The sequence below is a fragment of the Elephantulus edwardii genome, unplaced genomic scaffold (assembly GCF_000299155.1).
Source record: "Elephantulus edwardii isolate Elephantulus edwardi_28Jun2011 unplaced genomic scaffold, EleEdw1.0 scaffold00234, whole genome shotgun sequence".
Lineage (NCBI taxonomy): Eukaryota > Metazoa > Chordata > Mammalia > Macroscelidea > Macroscelididae > Elephantulus > Elephantulus edwardii.
Genome location: NW_006399984.1, coordinates 2,171,073 through 2,193,134, shown reverse-complemented (window position 1 = coordinate 2,193,134; position 22,062 = coordinate 2,171,073). Strand labels below are relative to the sequence as shown.

The 22,062-nt window shown below is 38.4% G+C and overlaps 1 protein-coding gene across 1 annotated transcript in view; it reads left to right on the top strand.

Annotated features, from left to right (window-relative positions):
* HERC2 (HECT and RLD domain containing E3 ubiquitin protein ligase 2) overlaps nucleotides 1–22,062 on the top strand; it is a 439,756-nt gene that overhangs the window by 314,600 nt on the left and 103,094 nt on the right. Inside the window, exon 68 of the mRNA XM_006898588.1 lies at nucleotides 8,207–8,398. Within this exon, the coding sequence (XP_006898650.1) occupies nucleotides 8,207–8,398 (192 nt within the window). The remainder of the gene's footprint in view (nucleotides 1–8,206; nucleotides 8,399–22,062) is intronic.

The following is a 22,062-nucleotide window of genomic DNA, read 5'->3' as shown; positions in this document are numbered from 1 at the left end:
TTCATAGCTATGCACTTTTCAACTCTTTCAGCAAAATATGCAAAGGACTCATTAGCCTTTTCTTTCTCCTTGTCAGTGTGCATTCTGTCCCAGCCTTTTAGTCCACATAATCTTACTTGGTCAAAATATTGTGGTGGACCTTGTGCTTGTTGCTCTCCTGAGCCAAACGTGGGACCGTCTCCTCTTAAGGCTTCTGCAGGCAGCTGAATTCCCGCAGCATTGTTTCTAATTACTTTATTGATAGCATTCATCTTTGCATAGATCCATCCACTAAACATATAGCAGTCTAGGCAAAACTGCCCTCATCATGTCTTTCCAGTCCTGAGGAGTGTTTAAATTAAGGCTTAGAGAATTAAGTTGTGCTTTGGCCCACGGTGAGTGGGCTCTGTCATCTCTTTAATAGCTGACTTCAGCTCTTTTAAATCCTCCCTGGTATATGGATACCATGAAAGGGGGCATTCCAGGGTCAGGTGAATATTTACTGGGAATGCTAGCACTCTAGAGCTACATTTAGTGTCTTGCTGCTTACATAAAGTCTCAGCCCAAGTACTCCCTGTTCTCAAAGGTTTTGAATTATGTCCTTTCCAGTCAGCAGTAACTTCTTTGTCCTCCCTCTCCTTCTGCCACTCTGGTAAAGAGGCGGGGACAGGAGGAGAACAAAAGGAGGATGGTGGAGCCCTGTCAAAGGTCTCTTTAGATTCAGTTTGCTCATCTGTCTTTGAGCTAGTGTCTCACTCTCATCATTTTTCTCTAGACTGTAGAGAGCTGTTTTTTAATTCCCCTCTTAATGGTTTCTAGGCTGAGCGTCTTTTGTTTGATTATCTTTTTCCTCTCTTGTGCAACACAAACCTCTAAAGGAGCTGCATCAGAACCACCTAAACACTGACAGATAGCAGTGATAATTGGGAAGAAATTGAGATGGAGTGCTTTTCCTTCTCTTAATTCGGCTCTCCTAGCTAGAAAGCTCACTCGTCCCCGTATCTGTGTGTCAAAAACGTGTGCAGCTGTTATCCAGCTAGCTAGATCGAGAACAGTTGTCCAAAAGGAGGGTGCCTGAGATTGGGTTAGCTTAAGACCCTTTCTAGAAGCGATTTCAGACACTTGATCTGAGAGTCTTTGAAAGATCCTGCTGTATTGCCCATGTTAGTACACAGGATCACTCACCCAAAATCCTTAAGCTTATTTCAAGTCCCTGTTCCGGCTGCCAAATGCTGCCATCTTCCAAGCATTGATGAAGGCAGCAGTACTCTGATAAGGTGGGTGTGATGGAGGAAAAATCCTCTCTTGGAGTGCCTCTCTGGGCCAACTCAGTTTTATTAGGGGTACAGCTATATTTAAACTTTCAGTCACATGTGGGCACATTGCCAGTAGGGAAAGAACATGTATCACATATGTCATAGACTAACCTCTGGGTGCCATTTTGGACACACAGTTTTTCCAGTGTGGAACAACTTTATTAGCAAGGAAGTGTGCTCTGCCCCTTACGTGAACCCAGTATGCCCTCACGCAGCTGGGGCTATCATGGAGTCCATTTCCTCCTTGTACATGGTCACTCACACACCTGGAGGAAAAGCCTTCATCCACAGCCCTGCCTGCCTGGGCTCTTGCTTCCTCCCTGGGCTCTTCTCTATTATTGTGTCAGCTAATCCATTGCAGTGGCTATACATTACTCATTGGTAATACTAACAGTTAAGGGCTCTATTAGACTATATAATGTTACAGTTAAATTTAGAAAAAGTCAGGATTCAATTCTTCAGGCAGGTTCACGAACAGTCTCCTCTTGCATCATGGCTTTAGGCCATTATTACAAAGTTTTCCTACTCCTTCGAACTGTAGTGTTTTTCCCCAAGGGCTCCAGTAAGCCTGAGTGAAGATTCTCAGGAATCTTCACTCAGGAATCTGTCTCAGGTATCTCTAGCCTTCAAGGACTCACTGAACTCTAAATTTCTCCTTTCTGCATGGTAGTTAGAATCTCTAAACCTGCTCAATTTAAGCTTAAATTGAAAGATAGAACTGTGCACACATACTAGAGAATTCCTTTTACACTGGATTATGAATATGAGGATTATGAGATATTACATGCCTTCCTTAATCCTCCTATAGCTGTTTGATTTATCATTAATTCAGGATAAAAAATCCTCATTGCCATTGAATTGGAGCCAACTGACAGCTGACCCTCCAGTGTGTTTGTGTTATTTTGTTTTTTAAAAAAGAAAACTAGACTTTTTTTTTAATTTTAATTGAGTTTTTTTTTAAATTTATAAAAAAAACATGGATTTCTAGTCATTCATTTTTGCCAATTTGTTTTTTCTTTAGGAAAAAAGTTCCTTCATTAGTACACAGTCCCCCGCCCCGCCCCCCCCCACCCCAGACTAATTTACTATGCAGCTGTTATTCTGGACTCTTGTCACACCATTAATACCTCATCATATATTCCTCTTATACATATATCATACATTCCTCTTGTCCGTTTCAAGGTCGTGTACATTATTTATCTCCTTTTTTTCTTAGTTTCTCCCCAACTTCCCTGTCACTCTTGTTTTATAACAGCAGCATTATACAGTATTTGTCTTTTTGTGACTGAGATATTTCACTCAGCATAATGTCCTCCTGGTCAACCATTTTGTATAATATTTCATGAGTTTCTTGTTTTTCAATACTGCATAATATCCCATTGTGTGAATATACCACAGCTTCTTTTGTGTTTTTTTTGTTGTTGTTGATGGGCACTTGGGTTATTTTCACCTCTTTGCTGTTTTGAACAAAGAAACAGTAAACATGGGTGTGCATATATCTGCTTGGGTAGCAATTTTGGTTTCCTTAGGGTATATTCTCAGTAATGAAATTGCTGGGTCAAATTGTATTTCAATTTCCAACTTTTTGAGGAATCGCCATACTGCCTCCCATAGTGGTCGCACCATTTTATACTCCCACCAACAGTTTTAGTCTCTTCACAACCTCACCGACATTTGTTGTTTGCTGCTTTGTTGAATTTTGCTATTCATACTCTGGGGTGAGATGATATCTCATAGTTGTGTTGATATGTCTCTCATAGCCAGGGATTTTGAACATTTCTTCATGTGTTTGTTTGCCATCTGAATGTCTTCTTTGGTGAAGTGTCTGTTCATATCCTGTGCACATTTTTCAACTGGGTTGTTTACCTTCTTGTGGTGCTCGAGGATTCTGTAAATTCTACATATAAGTCCTTTATCTGACATGTCATTACTAAATATGTTTTCCCAGTCTGTGGCTTCCTTTTTCACTCTGTTGGAGAAATTTTTGGATGTGCAAAGAGATTTTATTCTTAGAAGGTCCTACTCATCTATTTTATCCTCTCCTTGTTGTAGGTTTTTCAGGATGCTTAGAAGACTGTATATGTTGTGAATTAGGGCTTCTAGGGTTCTTCCAAGCTTTTCTTTAATGAAGTTTATAGTTCTTGGGTTTAGTGCTAGGTCCTTGATCCACTTTGAGTTGGTTTTTATGTATGGTGTGAGGTGTGGGTCTTGTTCGAGTTTTCTGCAGATGGTTTTCCAATTTGGCCAACATCATTTGTTAAATAGGCTGTCATTTCCCTGCTTAACTGATTTCATCTCCTTGTCAAAAACAGTTGACCATAGGTAGATGGGCTAATTTCTGGGTTTTCAATTCTATTCCATTGATCTACGTGTCTGCCATTGTACCAGTACCATCCTGTCTTGACCACCATGGCAGTATAGTAGGATTTGAAATCAGGTAGTGACATGCCTCCTTCCTTGTTTGTCTTTTTACAGAGCGCTTTGCTTATTCGGGGTCTCTTTCCATTCCAAATGATACTGGAGTTTGCCTTTTACATCTCCTTGAAGAATGGGATTGGTATTTGTATTGGGATTGCATTGAATGTGTTGTGTATTTCTAAGTATTTGTCTGTTTTCTCTAGGTTTTCATATTTGTTTGTGTATAGTTTTTCCATAATATTCCATTGTTAACCTCTTTATTTTAGTTGGTTTCGTTGTGACTTTTCCCATTCCATCTCTTAGATTATTTGTCTTTTCCTTCTTTTCTTTTGTTAGTTTTGCTGTGGTTTGCCAATTTTATTGACCTGTTCGAAGAAGTAACTCCTAGTTTTGTTGATGGTTTAAATTCTTTTTCTTTTTTCCATTTCATTTATCTCTACCCTAATTTTTATAGTTTCACTTTTTTGGATGATGTTGGGTTTTCTTGCTGTTCTTTTTCAATTTGTTGGAGATGTTGGGTTAAAAATTCAGTGGTCATTTTTTTCCAGTCTCTTAATGTGTCTTGAACTGCTTTACTGCTTTGGCTGATTCCCAGAGGTTTTGATAAGTGGTGTTTTCATTGTCATTTATTTAAGCAACTTTTTAATTTCATTTTTTATTTCTTCTAGTACCCCCTTCAAGCAAGGTGTTGTTCAGTCTCCAGATATATGTTATTTTCTATTTTATCCTCTTGTCATTAATTTCTGATTTTGTAGCATTGTTGTCTGAGATGCTTTGTATTTATATTTGTTTAATTTATTGATACTTTGCTTAGATCCTAAAATGTCATCTATTCTGGAGAATGCTCCGTGCACACGGGAGAAGAAGGTGTACTGTGCTTTTTTAGGGGTGCGTTAGCCTGTAAATATCTATGAGATCGAGTTGGTTTATTTTGCGTTTTACTTCTTCAGCATTTTTGTTGAGATTTTTTTCTGGAAGTTCTGTCTTGAGAGTGTTGTATTGAAGTTGCTAACTACTATAGTAGTTTTGTCTACTTTCTTTTTCAGTTAATGTTTGTTTTATATATTTTGCAGGTCTTTCTTTTGGGGCATAGATATTTATTATTGTTATGTCTTCTTGTTATGTTGTTGTTATTGTTACGTACCATTGAGCTGCTTGCGACTCATAGCGACCCTATGTACAAGAGTTCTAAAATCCGTTCTATCCTGTGCCAACCTCTCCATCTCAAACACACTTGTTCCCACCACTCCACTCACAGAATCGATCCATCTCATCAAGGGTCTTTCTCTCCTGAGACGTCCCTCCACTCTCCCAAACATGATGTCCCTCTCCAAGGACCAGTCCCTCCTTGAAACATGCCCAAAGTATGTCAGATGAACCTTTAGAATCCTTGACAACAAGGAGCATTCTGGCTTCACCCTCTCCAGGACAAACTTGTTTGTTCTCCTAGCAGTCCATGGTATATTCAGCACTCTTCTCCAGCATCCCAGATCAAAGGCATCAATTCTCCTGCTGTCATGCCTATTCACTGTCCAACTCTCCGATGCATAGCATGTAATTGCAAAGACTATAGCCTGGATCAGGCGCACCTTAGTTTCCAGCCTGATGTCATTGCTCTTCAGTACTCTTGAGAGGTCCTTCACTGCTGTATGTATCAGTATTTATGCATTCCATTTCTTTCTTAACAATGTCCAGTTTTACTACAGTCATGCTTCTCATATTCCACGTTCCAATCACTAGTGTCTTCTTAACAGCTGTTTTCTTTCTCTGTGTTTCCATTTCTAGGGTCTCAGTTTCAGTTGCTCTGCCTGTTAGTCCAAATGATGGTCTAAGTGTGCTCTCTTGTACATAAGGTTTTCGATGGCCTGTAATTTAGGAAGTGAATGGCCAATCCTTCTTCCCTTCTTGTATATTTACCCCTTAATCATTATGTAGTTACCTTCTTTGTCCTTTATAATAGTTTTTGCATTGAAATGTATTTTATCAGAAATTAATATCGCCACTCCTGCTTTTTTTTCTGGTTGCCATTTGCTTGGTATATATTTTCCCACCCTTTTATTTTTAGTCGTTATCTTCAGTTTTCAGATGTGTCTCTTTCAGACAGTATATTGATGCATTTTGGTTTTTTATCCAATCTGCTGTTTTTCTCTTCAGTGGTTCATTTAAGCCATTTACATGTCACATGATTTTTGAGAGGCAAGGTTTTGTTACTATCATTGTGTTTAGTTCTTTTTAATGTTGTTGCTTGTTACTTTCATCCATCCTGCCTTTTTTTGCACTTCTATAAGAATAACGTCCATCTCTCAGTATTTCCTGCAGTGCTGCTCTTGTTTTTACAAACACTCTTAGGTTCTGTTTTTCTGGGAGTACCTTGATCTCTCTTTTTCATATTGGATGGACAGTTTTTCTGGGTATAATATTCTTGATCGACAGTTGTGTTCTTTGAGTGTTTAGTATGTCATTTTATAGTCTCCTTGCTTGCCTGGTATCACCTGAGAAATTGGCACTTAATCTTATTTGCTCTCCCTTATAGTTTACTCTTTGTTTCTCCCACACTCCTTTCAGTATTCTCTCATCTTTGGTTCTGACAAATTGACTGTGATACGTCTTGGTGTTTTTCCTTAAGAGTCTAGTCTATATGGTTTTCTCTTAGGTTCCTGAATATATATTCTCTCATCCTTCATTATGCCTGAAAGTTTTCTTCTAATAATTTTTCCACAACTTTTTCAGTGCCTTTAGTTACTTCTTCTTGTTCTGGGATTAAGATTCTGTGCATGTTCTTTCTCTGGATGGTGTCCCACATTATTTTTACATTTTCTTCTTTTTCCTTCTTTTTTGATTCTGCTTTTTGTTTTAGCAGGTCTGTGGTGACGAGTCTATCTTCTATTTCACTAGTTCTATGTTCCATCTCTTCAACTCAGTTCATGTGTCCCTCCATCATGTTGACAGCATCTGAAACAGTGGTCCTCATATTTTGGATTGTGGTTTCTTGTAATTCCAGAGCCTCTAATGCCTTGTTTGTTTTATCTGAATTGTTTTGGATTTTTTTTTAAGCTCTTCCTGTTTTTTTCTTATAGTGTCCTGTAATTCTTCAAGTTTGTCTTTCACTCATTGAAAATATTCAGTCATTGTTCTTTTAAATTCTTTGTCAGAAAGCTCCATCAGACTTTCTGGCTTCAGGAAATCCATTGATACTGTGTTAGTTTTTGGGTGTGACATCTTACTTTGGGCTTGTGCAGGGTTTGAAGTAGCCTGCTTCCTACATGACACTGCTTGGGTAGTTATTCTTATCTGAGGCGATAGTGGCTCTTGATCTAAAGTCAGCCCGCCAGAAAAGGGTGGGATAACTACCCTGCCTGGTTTTTTTTCTTCTGCCCCAAGGGAAAATATACTTAAGTTTCGTACAGAAAAGACTGGTGGAAGCAGCCTCTTCTGTTAGACAGCTGCCATTCCTAGAGTAGCCCAAAGTGTTCTGGGCTAAAGATAGTAAATTGGCTGGACGTGAAGAGACAGAGACCTGACTAGAAAACCAGGGAGCCTTGGTTTTCCCTTCAAGAATGAGCTCTAGGTGTCTCATTCCCTTCTTATTGAGCTTAACGGGTCCCACGTGCTCCAGCCAAACATCAGTTATCTCCCCACAAAGTATATCACTCAAGTTCTAGCATTTCCCCTAATATATGTCAGCTCCAAGAGTGGGCGTTGGTGTCAGGACCAGAATTCTGGTTGTGGGCCAAAGGCATCAGGACCAGAGTTCCAAGTGTGGGGTGTCAGCGTCAGTACCAGAGGTCTGGGTGTGAGGTGTTCGTGCTAGGACCAGGGTTCTAGGTGTTAGGATCAGAGATTGGTGCCATTGATGCTTATCTCTCCTTTTGAGTGTGCGCCATGGGTACCGGAGCTGTGGTTCTGTGCGTGCCGTGTGGGTGCCAGGGCCGGGGCAGAGTTTTGGGGCCAGAATTCCGGGCGCAAGACATGGGCACCAGGGATGGGGCCAGAGTTCTTGGCACAGGGCGTGGATGCTGGGGCCAGGCCGGTGTTTGGTTTTTTATTTTTAAGATCATAAAGCAAAAATTACCATCTTTCTCCCTTAATATTAATAAATAGTTTCTGCATTTTATAATTTTCGTGCTAGTTGTTATGTCCCATCAAGTTGCTGTGCACAATAGCTTTGATCCCTGTCCTATATTGTCCCAGTCTCACTGTCTATGACACACTTGCCCTCATTATCCCAGTTACCAACTCCTACTGGCCACATGCCCAAAGTATATGAGTCAGAGCTTTTAAATCTATGCCTCCAAGGGACAAATTGGTTTCACCCTGTACAGGAGAAACATGTTTGTTCTCTTGGCAGTCCATGGTATGTTCAGTAGTCTTCTTCAGTGAGGGTACACTTTTGACACTAAAACGATTATTCTTCAAAAGAGCATGATTATCAAGGCAGACATTTTATTACATTTCTGTATATCACTCATCATTTTAATTGTTTAATTTTTTAGGATGCCGAAAGCCATAATAAAGCATCAGGCCCAGAACCTCAGTATCTGGATGAGTTCACCAGTTTGTTAATCGCAGATGATACCCGAGTCCTGGTAGATCTCCTCAAGCTGTCTGTCTGTAGCCGTGCTGGGGAGAGGGGCAAAGAAGTTCTCTCAGCTGTTCTGTCAGGCATGGGCACTACTTACCCTCAGGTGAGTTATTTCTCCTTGGCTGCAGGCTCAATTTCTGACAGGGAAATGTCTGTTGGCAATTCATATCACTTTCTGTTTGCTTTTAATCTAAAAGAAGGTTGTTTAGAACGATTGTTAAAAAGCATTTGGGTCAACTCCTGGTGACATTTCTTAGCTATTGTTGTGCCAGTTTATATACTTCTTACTTATTTGTTAGGGAGCTCTGGTGGCCTATTGAGTGGTAAGCTGTGCTGTAATCCCAAAGACATACAGTTGGAATTTCATCAGCTGCAATGTGGCAGACGGATGAGCAGTCTCTTCAATGTGGTTTACTATCTCCGAAAACCTGCTGGAGGGTCAGGTGTTGTCAGTTATCGACTAGATGACAGTGTGTTGAATATGTACCTGTTTATTGTTCCATGCTATATTTGTTGTTTTGTTTTGTTTTTCTGATATACTACATTCAACCACAGCAGTTCTCTTTGATGATCCCTCCTTTATTCTTTCATCTATTTATTTCTTTTCCAATTTATACTAGTTTATTTTTTACTTTTGCTTTTGTGCTTTTCTTTTCTCTTTCATATTTTTTGCTTGTCCTTGTTTTCCTTTTATTTTGTGTTATTTTTGTTTCCCTTTTTCATTGTTTCCCCAAACAACATAAAGCAATGCTATCTAGCCACACATAAACTACCTGCAGCTTCTTCACATGTTGCAAAAGAGGGGAGAAAAACTCTTGCTCCACCTGTACCATCAAAATGTCTGTGAGGAAACAGAAAAGTGAAACATACAACAAACCAAAATTATGACTAACTTACAAAACTAGAAAATCTTTCAGATGAAGAAATGTTTCTGGGACTTCTTGATAAGGAATTCAAAAGAAAAATAGTTCAGTGTCTTAACAGACTTCAACAGAGAAAAAAGTCAAGAAAGACACAGAAAATAGAAATAGTTTAAAAATAACAAACAAAACAAATACAAGACCTAACAGAGAATATAAATAGGTAATTAGAAGCAATATAAAACCACTCAGACTGTAAGGACTATTAAGTTTCAGAAATGAATCACATAATATAAGGATAAAAGAATGGAATTAAAGAAATTAGAAATAGGCCTGGTGATATCTGTTAGGAGCTCTGGTGGATGAGAAGTAAGGAGTTTCACAGTTACCCCAAAGGCATACACCAACACTCTGATAGAGAAAGCCGGGTAGCTCACCCCTCATGTGACTTACTGCCTCTGAAAACCTGCTGGAGGGTCAGACATGAGTTGGTTCTCACTCGAAAGTACACAGCAACAACAGGCACAAACAGAAAGAAAATAAAGCATAAAATTATGTGGAACATCATTAGTAGGAATAACAGTTTGAATTCCAGTACTGAAGAGAGTAAAACAAAGGGGGAAAAGCACAGAGGAAATGGTTGAAATTTACTGTAGGTAGAAAACATACACTCAAGAAACTGAGCAAACCCCACAGCCACTAGAGCCAAAAAAACCCCCACCAAGACATAGAGATATTTTCCAACATTTAAGACAAGTAAAATAATATTGAAAGATCCTTGGGGAAAATAAAGAGTTACCTCCAAAGTAGAGTTGATTTTTTTCAGCACAAGCCATCCTGCCAGAATGCAATATGACATATATAAAACTTTTATATAAAACATTATAAAAGAAAAAAATGTGTCAGTCCAAAGCAGTATACCCCAAAAAATTATTCCTCACTATATATAATGGAGAAAATTAGGTCAAGTAAGGAAAATTTGTGAAACTATAATATCTTTACAGGACATACTAAAAGGAGTTGTGTGGACTGAAAGCAGACACAACCCAAAAAGTATAGTAAACAGTGGGGAAGTAAAATAGATTTTTTCCCCCCTTTTTAAAAATATTTAAGAGAATGTTTATAAGTCATACTGGTTTTTCAGTTCAATCATTGAAATTAATTTTGTTTTATAACATTGTAATTACAATATCATTCCATCGTATATACACATTTGCAACTTAACCCAGAGTAGTAGATGAAAACAAATAGGCAACATTACAAAAAAGAGTGCAGTAAAATTACAGCAGTAAAACCATACCTATTGATAATTACACTGAATGTAAGTGGAGTAAATGCACTAGTCAGGAGAAAAAGAGTACTAGATTGGATAAGAGACATGACCGTTCAACGTGATGTCTATAAGGCGCACAACTTAGGTGCAAGGACAAAGATTTTTACTAACAGTCGAAGTGCGGAAAGAATGAAAAAAATGACAGTCAGTAAAGGACGTTGGCAATATTGATGTCTGATAAAACAGTCTTTCATGCAAAAACCAGCCTAAGGGATAAGGTATGCATTATTGTAAAGAATCAATTGAATAAGATAATACAATTAAAGTTTGCATACTCTGTGACAGAGACTGAAGCTACATAATTGAAACATTAAAAGAAAGAGACAATTACACAGAGGCTCAACAAAGAGAAACTAATGAATAAATTGAATCACCTGAATCTTCTACAAAAGAAGATTTAGCACAATAGCACAGTACACATTCTTCTTGAGTACACATGCAGCATTCTCTAGCAAACCTCAATAAATTAAAAAGACAACAACATAGTACAAAGCATCTTCTCAGACCACAATGTTGTAATATTAGACAGCAACAACTTTAAAGGGGAAAAACATCCACAAACATTGAAACAAAGTTACAGCCTGCTTGAATGCTTTTGAATAATTGAAGATATTTACACAAATGAGAATGAGTACATATCAAAATCTTTGGGACATAGCAAAAGCAGTACTTAGATATGAATTTATATGAATAAACTCTCACAATCGTCACAATCACTCAACTCCTCCAACAATTAGAAAAAGAACAGCAAGCATAACCTACAGTATTTAAAAGGAAATAATAAAAGCAGTAGAGAGAATTGCCAAGACTAGAATTTGGTTCTTTGAAGGCATTAATAAAATCAACAAGCCCTGGCAAATTTAATAAAAGGAAAAGAAAGGAAAGATGCAAATAAAAAAGTAAATGGGTGATACATAGAATCAACTAAAATAAAACCAGAATACTTTAAAGAACTATGTTGTTGTGTACCATCCAATTGGAACCGACTCATAGCAGACCCTCCATCATATTTTCAGAAGCAGTAAATCCCATGGGAGGAGATTATCCATCTTCCTCCCACGGAGCAGCTGGTAGATTCAGACCTTATGCCTTTGGGTTGGCCATGTAATTTTTTACCTCTTAGCCACCACAGCTCTCCTAAAGAACTATACTCCAACAAATTTGGAAGCTTAGAGGAAGGTAGACATATTTACAAACTTACTGTCTTCCAAAACTAATGTAAAATGGTAGAATCTATGAGCATACTCAATACAAAAAGCTTTGAACAAGTCATAAAAGCACTCCCAATTAAAAAAAAAAAAGACAAATAAAAATTCTATCTAGGATAGCCTTACTAGTGAATCCTATCAAACATTCAGAGAAGGCTTGACACGAATTCTATGAAAAAAAAAAGATGGGATACTCTTGAATTCATTCAATAAAATATGCATAATCTTGATACCAAAGCCATGCAAAAACACCATTTAAAAAGAAAATCATGGACCATTATCCCTAATAAATACAGATAAAGGAAAAATGTTATTCTTCTTGATCAAGTAGGATTCATACCAGGTATGCAAGGATTGTTTAACATTAGTGCAACAATCGCTGTGAGAAATATAAATGTAGGAAAATTAGATATTGTTAAGAAATGGAACACATAAATAGTGACATGGTAGGCCACCATCCTTGCCTCCAAAGAACACTCTGGCTGCACCCTCTATTTGTTTGTTATTTTGGCAGTCCATGGGCTCTTCAGTACTGTCTCTAACACCACAGGTCAAAGGCATCAATTTTTCTATCCTCTTTATTCATTGTCCAACTCTAAAATGCATAGCAAGTGGCCTGAAAGACCATGGACCTGAATCAGACACATTTTAATCCTCAGACTTCATATCATTAATCCTCGATAATTTAGAGCTGTCTCTATCTACAAACACTCCCAGTGCAGCACATCTCCTGATTTTGTGACTGGGTACCAAATGTGTTAATTGTGGCTCAAAGTAAGATGAAGTTGACAGTTTAAGTCTTTTCTCCATCTGTCATCATGTTGCCTGTTGGTCCAGTAAAAGGAATGTTTTTCTGACATTGAGAAACAATCCCTATTGTATGGATATATGTACAGCAAGGCTGTATTTCTTGATCCTCTGCAATAAGAGCTTCAAAGTCCTCCTCACTTTCAGCAAGCACGTTTGTGTCATCTGCATAACGCAGGTTATCTATGAGTCTTCAATCCTGATGCCACACTCCTCTTCATAGAGTCCAACTTCTTAGATAATTTGTTCAGCATACAGATTAAATAGGTATGGAGAGAGAATACAACTCTGATGCATTTCCTTCTCAGTTTTGAACAATGACGTGCTCCCTGACTCTGTTCGCACAACAGCCTCCTGATCCAGGCCTAGTTTTCACATATTTTAGCAATTTAGTGCTCTGTGATTCCCATTCATGTCAACCACAACTTGTTATGATCCACACAGTCAAATGCCTTTTCAAAGTCAATAAAGCATAATCAATAAATACTCTTCTGGTAATCTTTACTTTCAGCCAGGATCCATCTGACATCAGCAGTGATATCTTTGGTGTGATAGCCTCTTCTAAATCCTGATTGAACTTCTGTAAATTCGCTTCTGTGCACTGTTCTAGTTTGTTTTTTTTTTAAATGAACTTCTGCAGTATTTTGCTTGCATATGATAATAGTGATACTGTTTGATAGCACCTTACAAAAATCCTATAAACCGTATAGACAACACTGCATGGTTCAAAATCAAGAAAGGAGTGCATCAGGGATGCATTATTTCTCCATACTTTTTTAACTTGTGGGACTTTATAAAGAAGAATGTGACATCAGGTTTGGAGAAAGACTCATTAACAACCTGTGCTATGCAGATGATACATCCTTGCATGCCCAAATTGAGGAGTGTTTGCTGCAGAAGGTAAAGGACTGCAGTCTTCAATATTGATTAAAGCTTAAACTCAAGAAGAAAAATATTCTCACCATTGGACCAGTTGACAGCAGCATGATAGATAGAGAAGAGATCAAATTGTTAATAGTTTCCACTTTTGGTTCAACAGTCAACACCCTTGGCACCAGCAGTCAGAAAATCAAAAGACGAAGTGTGCATTGTCAAAATCTGCTCTTAGGGACCTCTCCAGAGTGCAAAATAACAACGATGTCAGTTTGGAGATTAAGATGTACCTGAGCCAAGCCATAGTCTTTGCAGTTAATTTCTACATGTCAGAAAGTTTGACAGTGACCTAGGATGACAGAAGAAAAATCGATGCCTTAAGTTATGCTAGAGAAGAGTATTTATATAGTGTGAACTGTCAAAAGAATAAAAAAGTCTGTCCTGGAGAGGGTGAAACTAAGTTATTCTCTGGAGGCAAGAATTTTACTTTGGGTATGTTTCCAGAAGAGAAGAGTCCTTGGAGAAGGATAAAGGGACAGCACAAGAGAGGAAGACCCAGGATGAGATGGATGGACACAGTAACTAAGTTAATGGGGGTAGATGTGTCATAGATAGATGGTGAGGGAGGCTCAGGATAGGGTTCAGGGTTGTGATACATAGATAGGGTCACTGTGAGTCACAGCCGACTAGACAGCAAATAACAAAAATAACGTTAAGATTTCTTGAATGGTAGATTGCTTTTAGTAGGATTGTAATTTTATGTTGAGTCTTCTATCCATGAACAGGTAATATTTTTCCATTTTCTGAGTTCTCTTATTATTTCTTGTAGTAATACTTTATAATTTTCCTTGTAAAGATCTTTTGTGTCTCTAGTTAGATTTATTCCTAATATTTCATCTTTTGGTTGTTGTTGTGTTATGTTGTGACTCACAGCAACTCTATGTACAACACCCCTGAAACCTATCCTGTGCCAACCTTACTGTCTCTGACACACCTACCCTCTTTACCTCAGTCATTGAACCAGTCTGTCTCATCAAGGGTCTTCCTCTCTTGTGCCTGTCCCTCCACCCACCAAGAATAAAGTCCCTCTTCACAAGGACGGGTCCCTACTTGCAACACGGCCAAAGTATATCAGATGAAGTCTCGGAATTTTTGCCTCCAAGGAGCAGCCTGGTTTCACCCTCTCTAAGATGAACCTTTGTGTTCTCCTAGCAGTCCATTCAGTAGTCTTCTCCAGCACCTCAGCTCAAAGACACCAACTCTCTAACATCCCTCGTCATTGCCCAGCTTTCCGATACATAGCAAGTAATTGGGGAGACTATGGCCTAGATCAGGCATACCTTAGTCTCCAGACTTACATTGTTACTTTTCAGTACTCAGGAGAAGTCCTTGACTACAAACTTTCCCAATGCAATCAGTCTTTTGATTCCCTGGCTGTTGGTACCAAGAGTGTTGATTGTGGAGCCAAGCAAACTCAAGTTGTTAACAATCTCAGTCTCTTCACCATCTATTATAATGCTGCTAGTTGGCTTAGTGGTCAGAATCTTTGTTTTTTTGATGTTCAGCTTCAATCTATATTGACGGCTGCAGTCCTTGATGTCCTCATCAGTTTCAGAAAGCAGGGTTGTGTCATCTCCATAACACAGATTGTTGATGAGTCTTCCTCCAATCCTTTTGCCTACTCATAGAGCCCAGCCTCTCAGATGATCTTTTCTACATATAGATTGAAAAGGTGTGGAGATAGGACACATACCTGGCATACACCCTTCCTGATTTTGAACAAGGTAGATTTCCTTGCTCTGTTCTGACCACTGCTTCCTGGTCCAAGTATAGGTTTCGCATAAGCACAATCCAGGATTCTGGAATTGGTGACAGAGGTGAAGCTGGGGATAAAATGATAGAATTCTATACATTCAATGATTTATTCATTGCAAAGACTTTTTATAAGAAACACAAACGCAGGCTATACACATGGATTTCACCTGTGGAAAGAATCAGTGGACAAGCTCATTATCAGCTGTGAAAACTAGGCCAGGTGGTAATTGTGGAGCAGACCACCCACTGGTCATACGCGAGTTCAAGCTGAAGACGAAGAAAATTGAATCTACAGGAACCGAAATTTGACCTCGAGTCTATCCCACTCAAATTTCAAAACCATCTCAGGAACAGGTTTGAGACCTTGAAACAGTGAGTGAAGATCAGATGAGCTATGGAAAGATAACAAGAATATTATCCATGAGGAATGCAAAATGTCATTACCAAGGGAGAAGAAGGAGAAAAGACCAAGATTGATTTCAGAGGAGACTCTGAATAGTGCTCTAGCGCACGGAGAAGCCAAAGGAAAGGGAAGAAATCAAGATATTAAGGAGCTGAACAGTAGGTTTCAAAGGACAGCTCGGGAAGACAAAGCAGGATATTATATAATGTGCAAAGAGCTGGAGACGCTCAGCATTTCTTAAGCTGAAGAAATTGAACAAATTTAAGCCTTGAGTTGCAATACTTAAGGATGCTGTGGGCAGACAATTTTAAATGATCCAGGAAGGATTAAAAGAAGATTTATAAGAGTATACACATTCATCACTGTACCAAAAGGAATTGGCTGACAGAAGAATTTCATGAAACAGAGGATGAGCAAGAGCCTGTGGTGAAGAAGAAGTTCAAGCTGCTCTGAAATAATTAGCAATAAACAAGGCCCCAAGAAATGATGGCATACCAGTTGACATATTTTAACAAATAGATGTGCCCTGGATGCACTCACCAAATTGTGCTAAGAAATCTGGAGGACAGCTACCTGGCCAGCTGTTTGGAAAAGATCCATATTTGTTGCCATTCCAAAGAAAGGTGACCAGTCAGAATGCAAAAATTATTGGACAACATCATTAATATCACATGCAAGCAAGACTCTGCTGAAGATTATCCAAAAATGACTGGAACAGCACCTCAGCAGAGAACTGCCAGAAGTCCAGGCTGGGTTTAGAAGAGGCCATGGTAGTAGCAAAATTATAGCTAATGTTAGAAGCATCTTGGCTGAAAGCAGAGAGCCCCAGAGGAATGTCTATCTGTGTTTCATTGACACATGCAAAGGCATTTGACAGTGCAGATACTGTGGTTGGCTATTGTAAATGATAATTGCTGTCTTACCTTTGCTTTTCTATGTTCTCTTTGTTGCTATAGAGAAATCTCAGTGACTTTGGTATATTCATTTTATATCCTGCTACTATGCTAAATTGGTCTATTACGTCTAACATTTTGTTGAGTCTTTGGGATTTTCAGTGTACACTATTACATCATCTACATATAGTGACACTTTGACCTCCTCTTTGCCAATTTGGATGCCTCTTACTTCCTTCTCTTGCCTTTTTTGCCTGGCTAATATATTTCCATGCAGTGTTTCCTTGGTATGTTCTGACGACCCTCTCTTGGTCCAAGTATAGGTTTCCCATTAGGACAGTCAAGTGTTCTGGGATTCCCATCTTCTCAGAGTCAGCCACAGTTTGTTATGATCCACACAGTCAAATGCCTTTGCATAATCAAGGAAACAAAGATAGACATTCCTCTGGTATTCCCTGCTTTCAGCTAAGATCCATCTAACATCAGCTACAATATCCCAAGTACCACAACCCCTTCTAAACCCAGCCTGGACTTCTGGCAGTTCTCTGCTGAGGTGCTGTTCCAGTCATTTTTGGATAATCTTCAGTAGAATCTTGCTTGCATGTGAAATCAACGATATTGTTCTATCGTTTCCACACTCTGTTGGGTCATCCTTCTTTGGAATGGGAACGAATATAGATCTCTTCCAGTCAGTTGGCCAAGTGGTTGTTCTCCAAATTTCTTGACACAACTTGGTTAGCCCATCCAGGGCAGCATCAGTTAGCTGAAATATGTCACTTGGTATACCATCTATTCCTGGGGCCTTGTTTTTTGCTATTTCCTTCAAAGCAGCCTGAATGTCTTCCTTCATCACCATAGGCTCTTGCTCATGTGTTGTTTCAAGAAATTCTTCTGTGCCTACCAGTTCCTTTTGATACAGTGACTGCATGGTTCAGAATTGGGTAGGGGGTATGCCAGGGATTTGTCCTGTCTCCATGCCTTTTCAACCTGTATGCAGAACAGATTATCCGGGAGGCTGGGCTCTATGAGGAGAAGTGTGATGTCAGGATTGGTGGAAGATTCATTAGCAATCTGCGCTATGCAGATGACACAACCCAGCTCGCTGAAACTGAGGAGGACCTGAAGCGCTTGCTGCAGAGGGTCAAGGACTGCAGCCTCCAATATGGATTGAGGCTCAATATCAAGAAGACAAAGATTCTCACCACTGGACCAATTGGCAGCATCAGGATGGATGGTGAAGAGATTGAGATGGTTCACAGCTTTAGTTTGCTTGGCTCCACAGTCAACAGTCTTCGCCACCAGTAGCCAGGAAATTAAAAGACATATTGCCATGGGAAAGTCTGCTGTTAGGGACCTCTCCAAAGTACTAAAGAGTAGTAGAGTCTCTGGAGACTAAGGTGCGTCTGATACTGGCCATGGTCTTTGCAATCACTTGTTATGTGTCAGAAAGTTGGACAATGACTAAGGAGGATATAAGGAGAATTGATGCCTTTGAGCTGTGGTGCTGGAGAAGAGTATTGAGGGTACCATGGACTGCTAGGAAAACAAACAGATTCATTCTGGAAAGGGTTAAACTGGGCTGCTTCTTGGAGGCAAGCATTCTGAGGCTCCGTCTAACATACTTTGGACATGTTGGGAGAAGATACGGGCTTTGGAGAGGGACATCATGCTTGGGAGGGTGGAGGGACAGCGCAGGAGGGGAAGACCCTCTATGAAGTGGATTGATTCAGTGACTGGGGTAATTGGGATGGATGTGTCCGAGACAGTACTATTGGCACAGGACAGAGCAGAGTTTAGGGCTGTTGTACATAGGCTCGCTACGAGTCGCAAGCGACTCCATGGCACTTAACAACAACAATATTGAATAAGAGTGGTGATAGTGGGCAGCTTTGCCTGGTTTGTGATTTGTAGGTTTTTTTAAAAATTGTGTTTCACACTTTCCTTCATTCATGTTGTGTTTCATACAATCATTCCCATACCTTTTGTTGTATAAATTAATTATCATTGATCTATACCCTTTTGTCTTTTCTGCTTCCTAATGGATGAGGTTGCAGAGTTTGTTTGGCAGTGGGAGGGAGTGAAGGAAAGAGGGAATGGCTTTAAATCTTTCTTGGTTGATAATGTTGGTTCCTGGTTTTTGTGTATATACGTTCCCCTGTGCTGATATCATTCCCTTTCTTCCTAATTGACTTGAGAGTTTTAATCAGTAAAATGAGTGTTGGGTTTTGTCAAGTTCTTTTTCTGCATAAGTTGACAAAATGATAGGATTCTTGTTCTTTGTTTTATTAAGATGATGAATTGTATTTTTTTCCTTCTATTGAATCACTTCTGTTTCAGTCATTTCTGTATTGAGTCATTTCTGTTAAGAATCTCATTTAGTCATGTTGGATTATTTTCCTGATAGGCTGATTTATTCTACTGGCCAGGATTTTTGCATCTATGTTTTTTAGTATTGGCCTGTAGTTTTCTGTTTTGTTAATATCTTTGCTTAGTTGTGGTATTAATGTGATCCATGTATGATAGAATAACTCTGGCAATGTTCCTTTCTATTTTTTAAAAATAGTTTAGGAAGAGTTGATTATAATTCATGTTTGAATATTTGGTAGAATTCAGCCATGAATCTAGTACCTTTTTTGGGGGGGGCAGTCTTTTTATGACTTCCTTAGTTTCTTCTTTTGTGATGGATCTGTTCAAGTGTTTTACTGTGCCTGTGTCAATTAGGGTAGGTTATGGCTTTCAAGGAATTTATCCATTTCTTCTAGGTTTTCTAATTCAAACTATTCCAAAATTACAGTTTTTGTTCCAGCTGGTTCTGTTGAAATGTCACCTCTTTCATTTCTTATTTGGATAATTTGTGTTTTTTCTTTGTTTTATTAAGTTTAGCAATGGTTTGTCTATTTCATTAACTCTTTTGAAGAATCAGCCCCTGGTTTTGTGAATGTTTTTAATCATTTTTCTGTTTTCTATCCTATTTATTTCAACCCTTATCCTTGCAATTTCCTTTTTCTAGAGTGTGTGGGTTTAGCCTGTTTTGATTTTTATTTTTTCTGGAGGTGTTAAGTAGTTTATTTTGTTCCTTTTACCTTTGTGTGTGTGTGTGTGTGTGTGTGTGTGTGTATTTGCTTATTGCTATTAAGTAATCTCTGAGGACTGTCTTAGCTGTATCCAAGACATTTTGATATGTTGTATATTAATTTTTATTCATTTCAAGTAGTTTTTTTATTTTACATTTTATTAAGATGTGCCTGATACAGACCATGATCTTTACAATCACTTGCTATGCATCAGAGAGCTGGAAGATAGAAGAATTGATGCCTTTGAGCTGTGACGCTGGAGAGAAGAGTATTGAATGTACCATGGACTGCTAAGAAAACGAACACATTCATCCTGGAGAGGGTTAAACCAGACTGCTCCTTAGAGGCAAGGATTCTGAGGCCCTATCTAACATACTTTGGACATGTTGCAAGGAGGGACCAGTTCTTGGAGAAGGACGTTATGCTTGGCAGGGTGGAGGGACAGCACAGGAGGGGAAGACCTTCTATTACGTGGGTTGATTCAGTGACTGGAGTAATCGGAATGGTTGTGTTGGAGACAGTGAGATAGGCACAGGACAGAGCAGGGTTTAGGGCTGTTGTACATAGGGTCATTATGAGTTCCAAGTGACTGGACAGCTGATAACATAACCCAGTAGTGCTCAAGCAAGGTATTACTGAGCTTCCCTGTGAACTTTTTCCTTTATTCTGTTATTGCTGATTTCTGTGTTTATGGCTTTGTGATACTTTGCATTATTTCAGTATTTTTTAATTTATTGAGGCTTGTTTTGTGTCCTAATACATGTTTGATTCTGGAAAATATATTGTATGCACTGGAGAAGAAAGTAAATTGAGTTTTGTTGGGGGCAGTACCCTGAATATGTTTATGTGTTTAACTGACTGAATAGTTCAATTCTTAGGCATCTTTGTTGAATTTCTTTTGATTTGACCTGTTTTTGGTGAATGGTTTGTTGAAGTCTTCTGCTACTATTGTATGTATTGAGGAATGAAAGAATTAAGTCTATTAAATGTTGTTTTATGTGTTTTCCAGGTGTGTCATTAGCAAGTAGATGTTAGCTAGGGATATATTCTTTTGTTCTATTGTATCGTTAATCATTATATAGGGTCCTTCATGATCTCTTATGGTGATTTTCATTCTAATATCTCTTTATCAGAGATTAGCATTACCACTCCTGCTTTCTTGTGTATGCATTTGTGTGATACATTTCATTTTCAGCCTTTTAATTTTATCTTTCACTTTGTTTCTTAAATGTGTCTCTTGTAGGCAATATATTGATTGATTTTGATTTGGGTGTTTTTTTGTTTTAATCTATTCTGCTACTCTCTTTTCCTTGGGGTCTTTAAGCCATTCACATTGAGTGAATATTGATAGGCTAAGTTTTATCATTGGCAGTCTGCAATGTTGCTTTTTGTTGTTGTTGCTGTTCTCTGCTGTGTCTATATGAAAGACATCTCTTTGTATTATTTGTAGCATTGGTCTTGTTTTCATGAATTCCTAAAGTTCCTGCTTTTTCTGCAAATGATCTTATTTCCTCTTCATACTTGATGGACAGCTTTGCTGAATACATGGTCCTTGGCTGGTACTTGTTTTCTTTCAGTGTTCTGAATATACTATTCCATTGTCTTCTGTCTTGCATGATTTCTGTTGAGAAGTCAAAGCTTAATTGGTTCTCTCCTTTAGGTTTAAAAAAGAAAGGTTTAAAAAACCTCTATTAGGTAATGCATTGCTTTTAGTTTTTTTAATTTTTTATTTTGAAGTGTTTGACAATGATATGACTTGATGATTTTTCTTTTTTGGATATAGTAAGCTTGGTGGCCAGTAAGATTATAGGATGTGTATTTCCTCAGTTTTCATGATAACTGGAAATTTTCTTTCTCTTCTTTCCTTCACCTTTTGTGTGTGTGTTTTTGTTTACTGCCCTGTTGTGGAATTCAAATCACATATATGTTGTTTAATGTGATGTTATCTCACATGATTCTAATGTTTTCTTCATTCTCCTTCAGTTTTTTCTTCTTGAAAGTTCTCATTGAGGTTTTTGTCTTCTAACTCACTAGTCCTCTATTGCTCTATTGCCTTTTATTTTGCTCCAATCGTATTTCCAATTTCTTCTGTCTCAGTTTTTATATTCTGGATTTTATTTCCATATTTTTCTGTTGTTTGTAGTACTGGGTTGATTGTATCATCTCTGTCTTAACGATAACTTTTTTCCTTTCTCCTTACTCTTTACTTAGAATTTCAACTCTTTCTGCCAACATTTTTTACTTTTTTATTGCCAGTTCTTGAAATTCACTATCAGCATATTTCTTATGCCTTCATTTCTCTGAGGTATTCATTGGGTCTTCGAACTGTTCTGCTTTTTTAGGAGAAGGCTTGTTTTGTTTTTTAATAATACCTGCTGCTTTCTTCACATTATGTGAGGTGATTGGGAGTTGATGTTTGACCAGTAAGCAGCGAAAGCCTCTGAGGGGAGCTTTGGGTTGTGTGTTTTTTTTAATTAATTTAGTTTGTTTATTTTTCATTT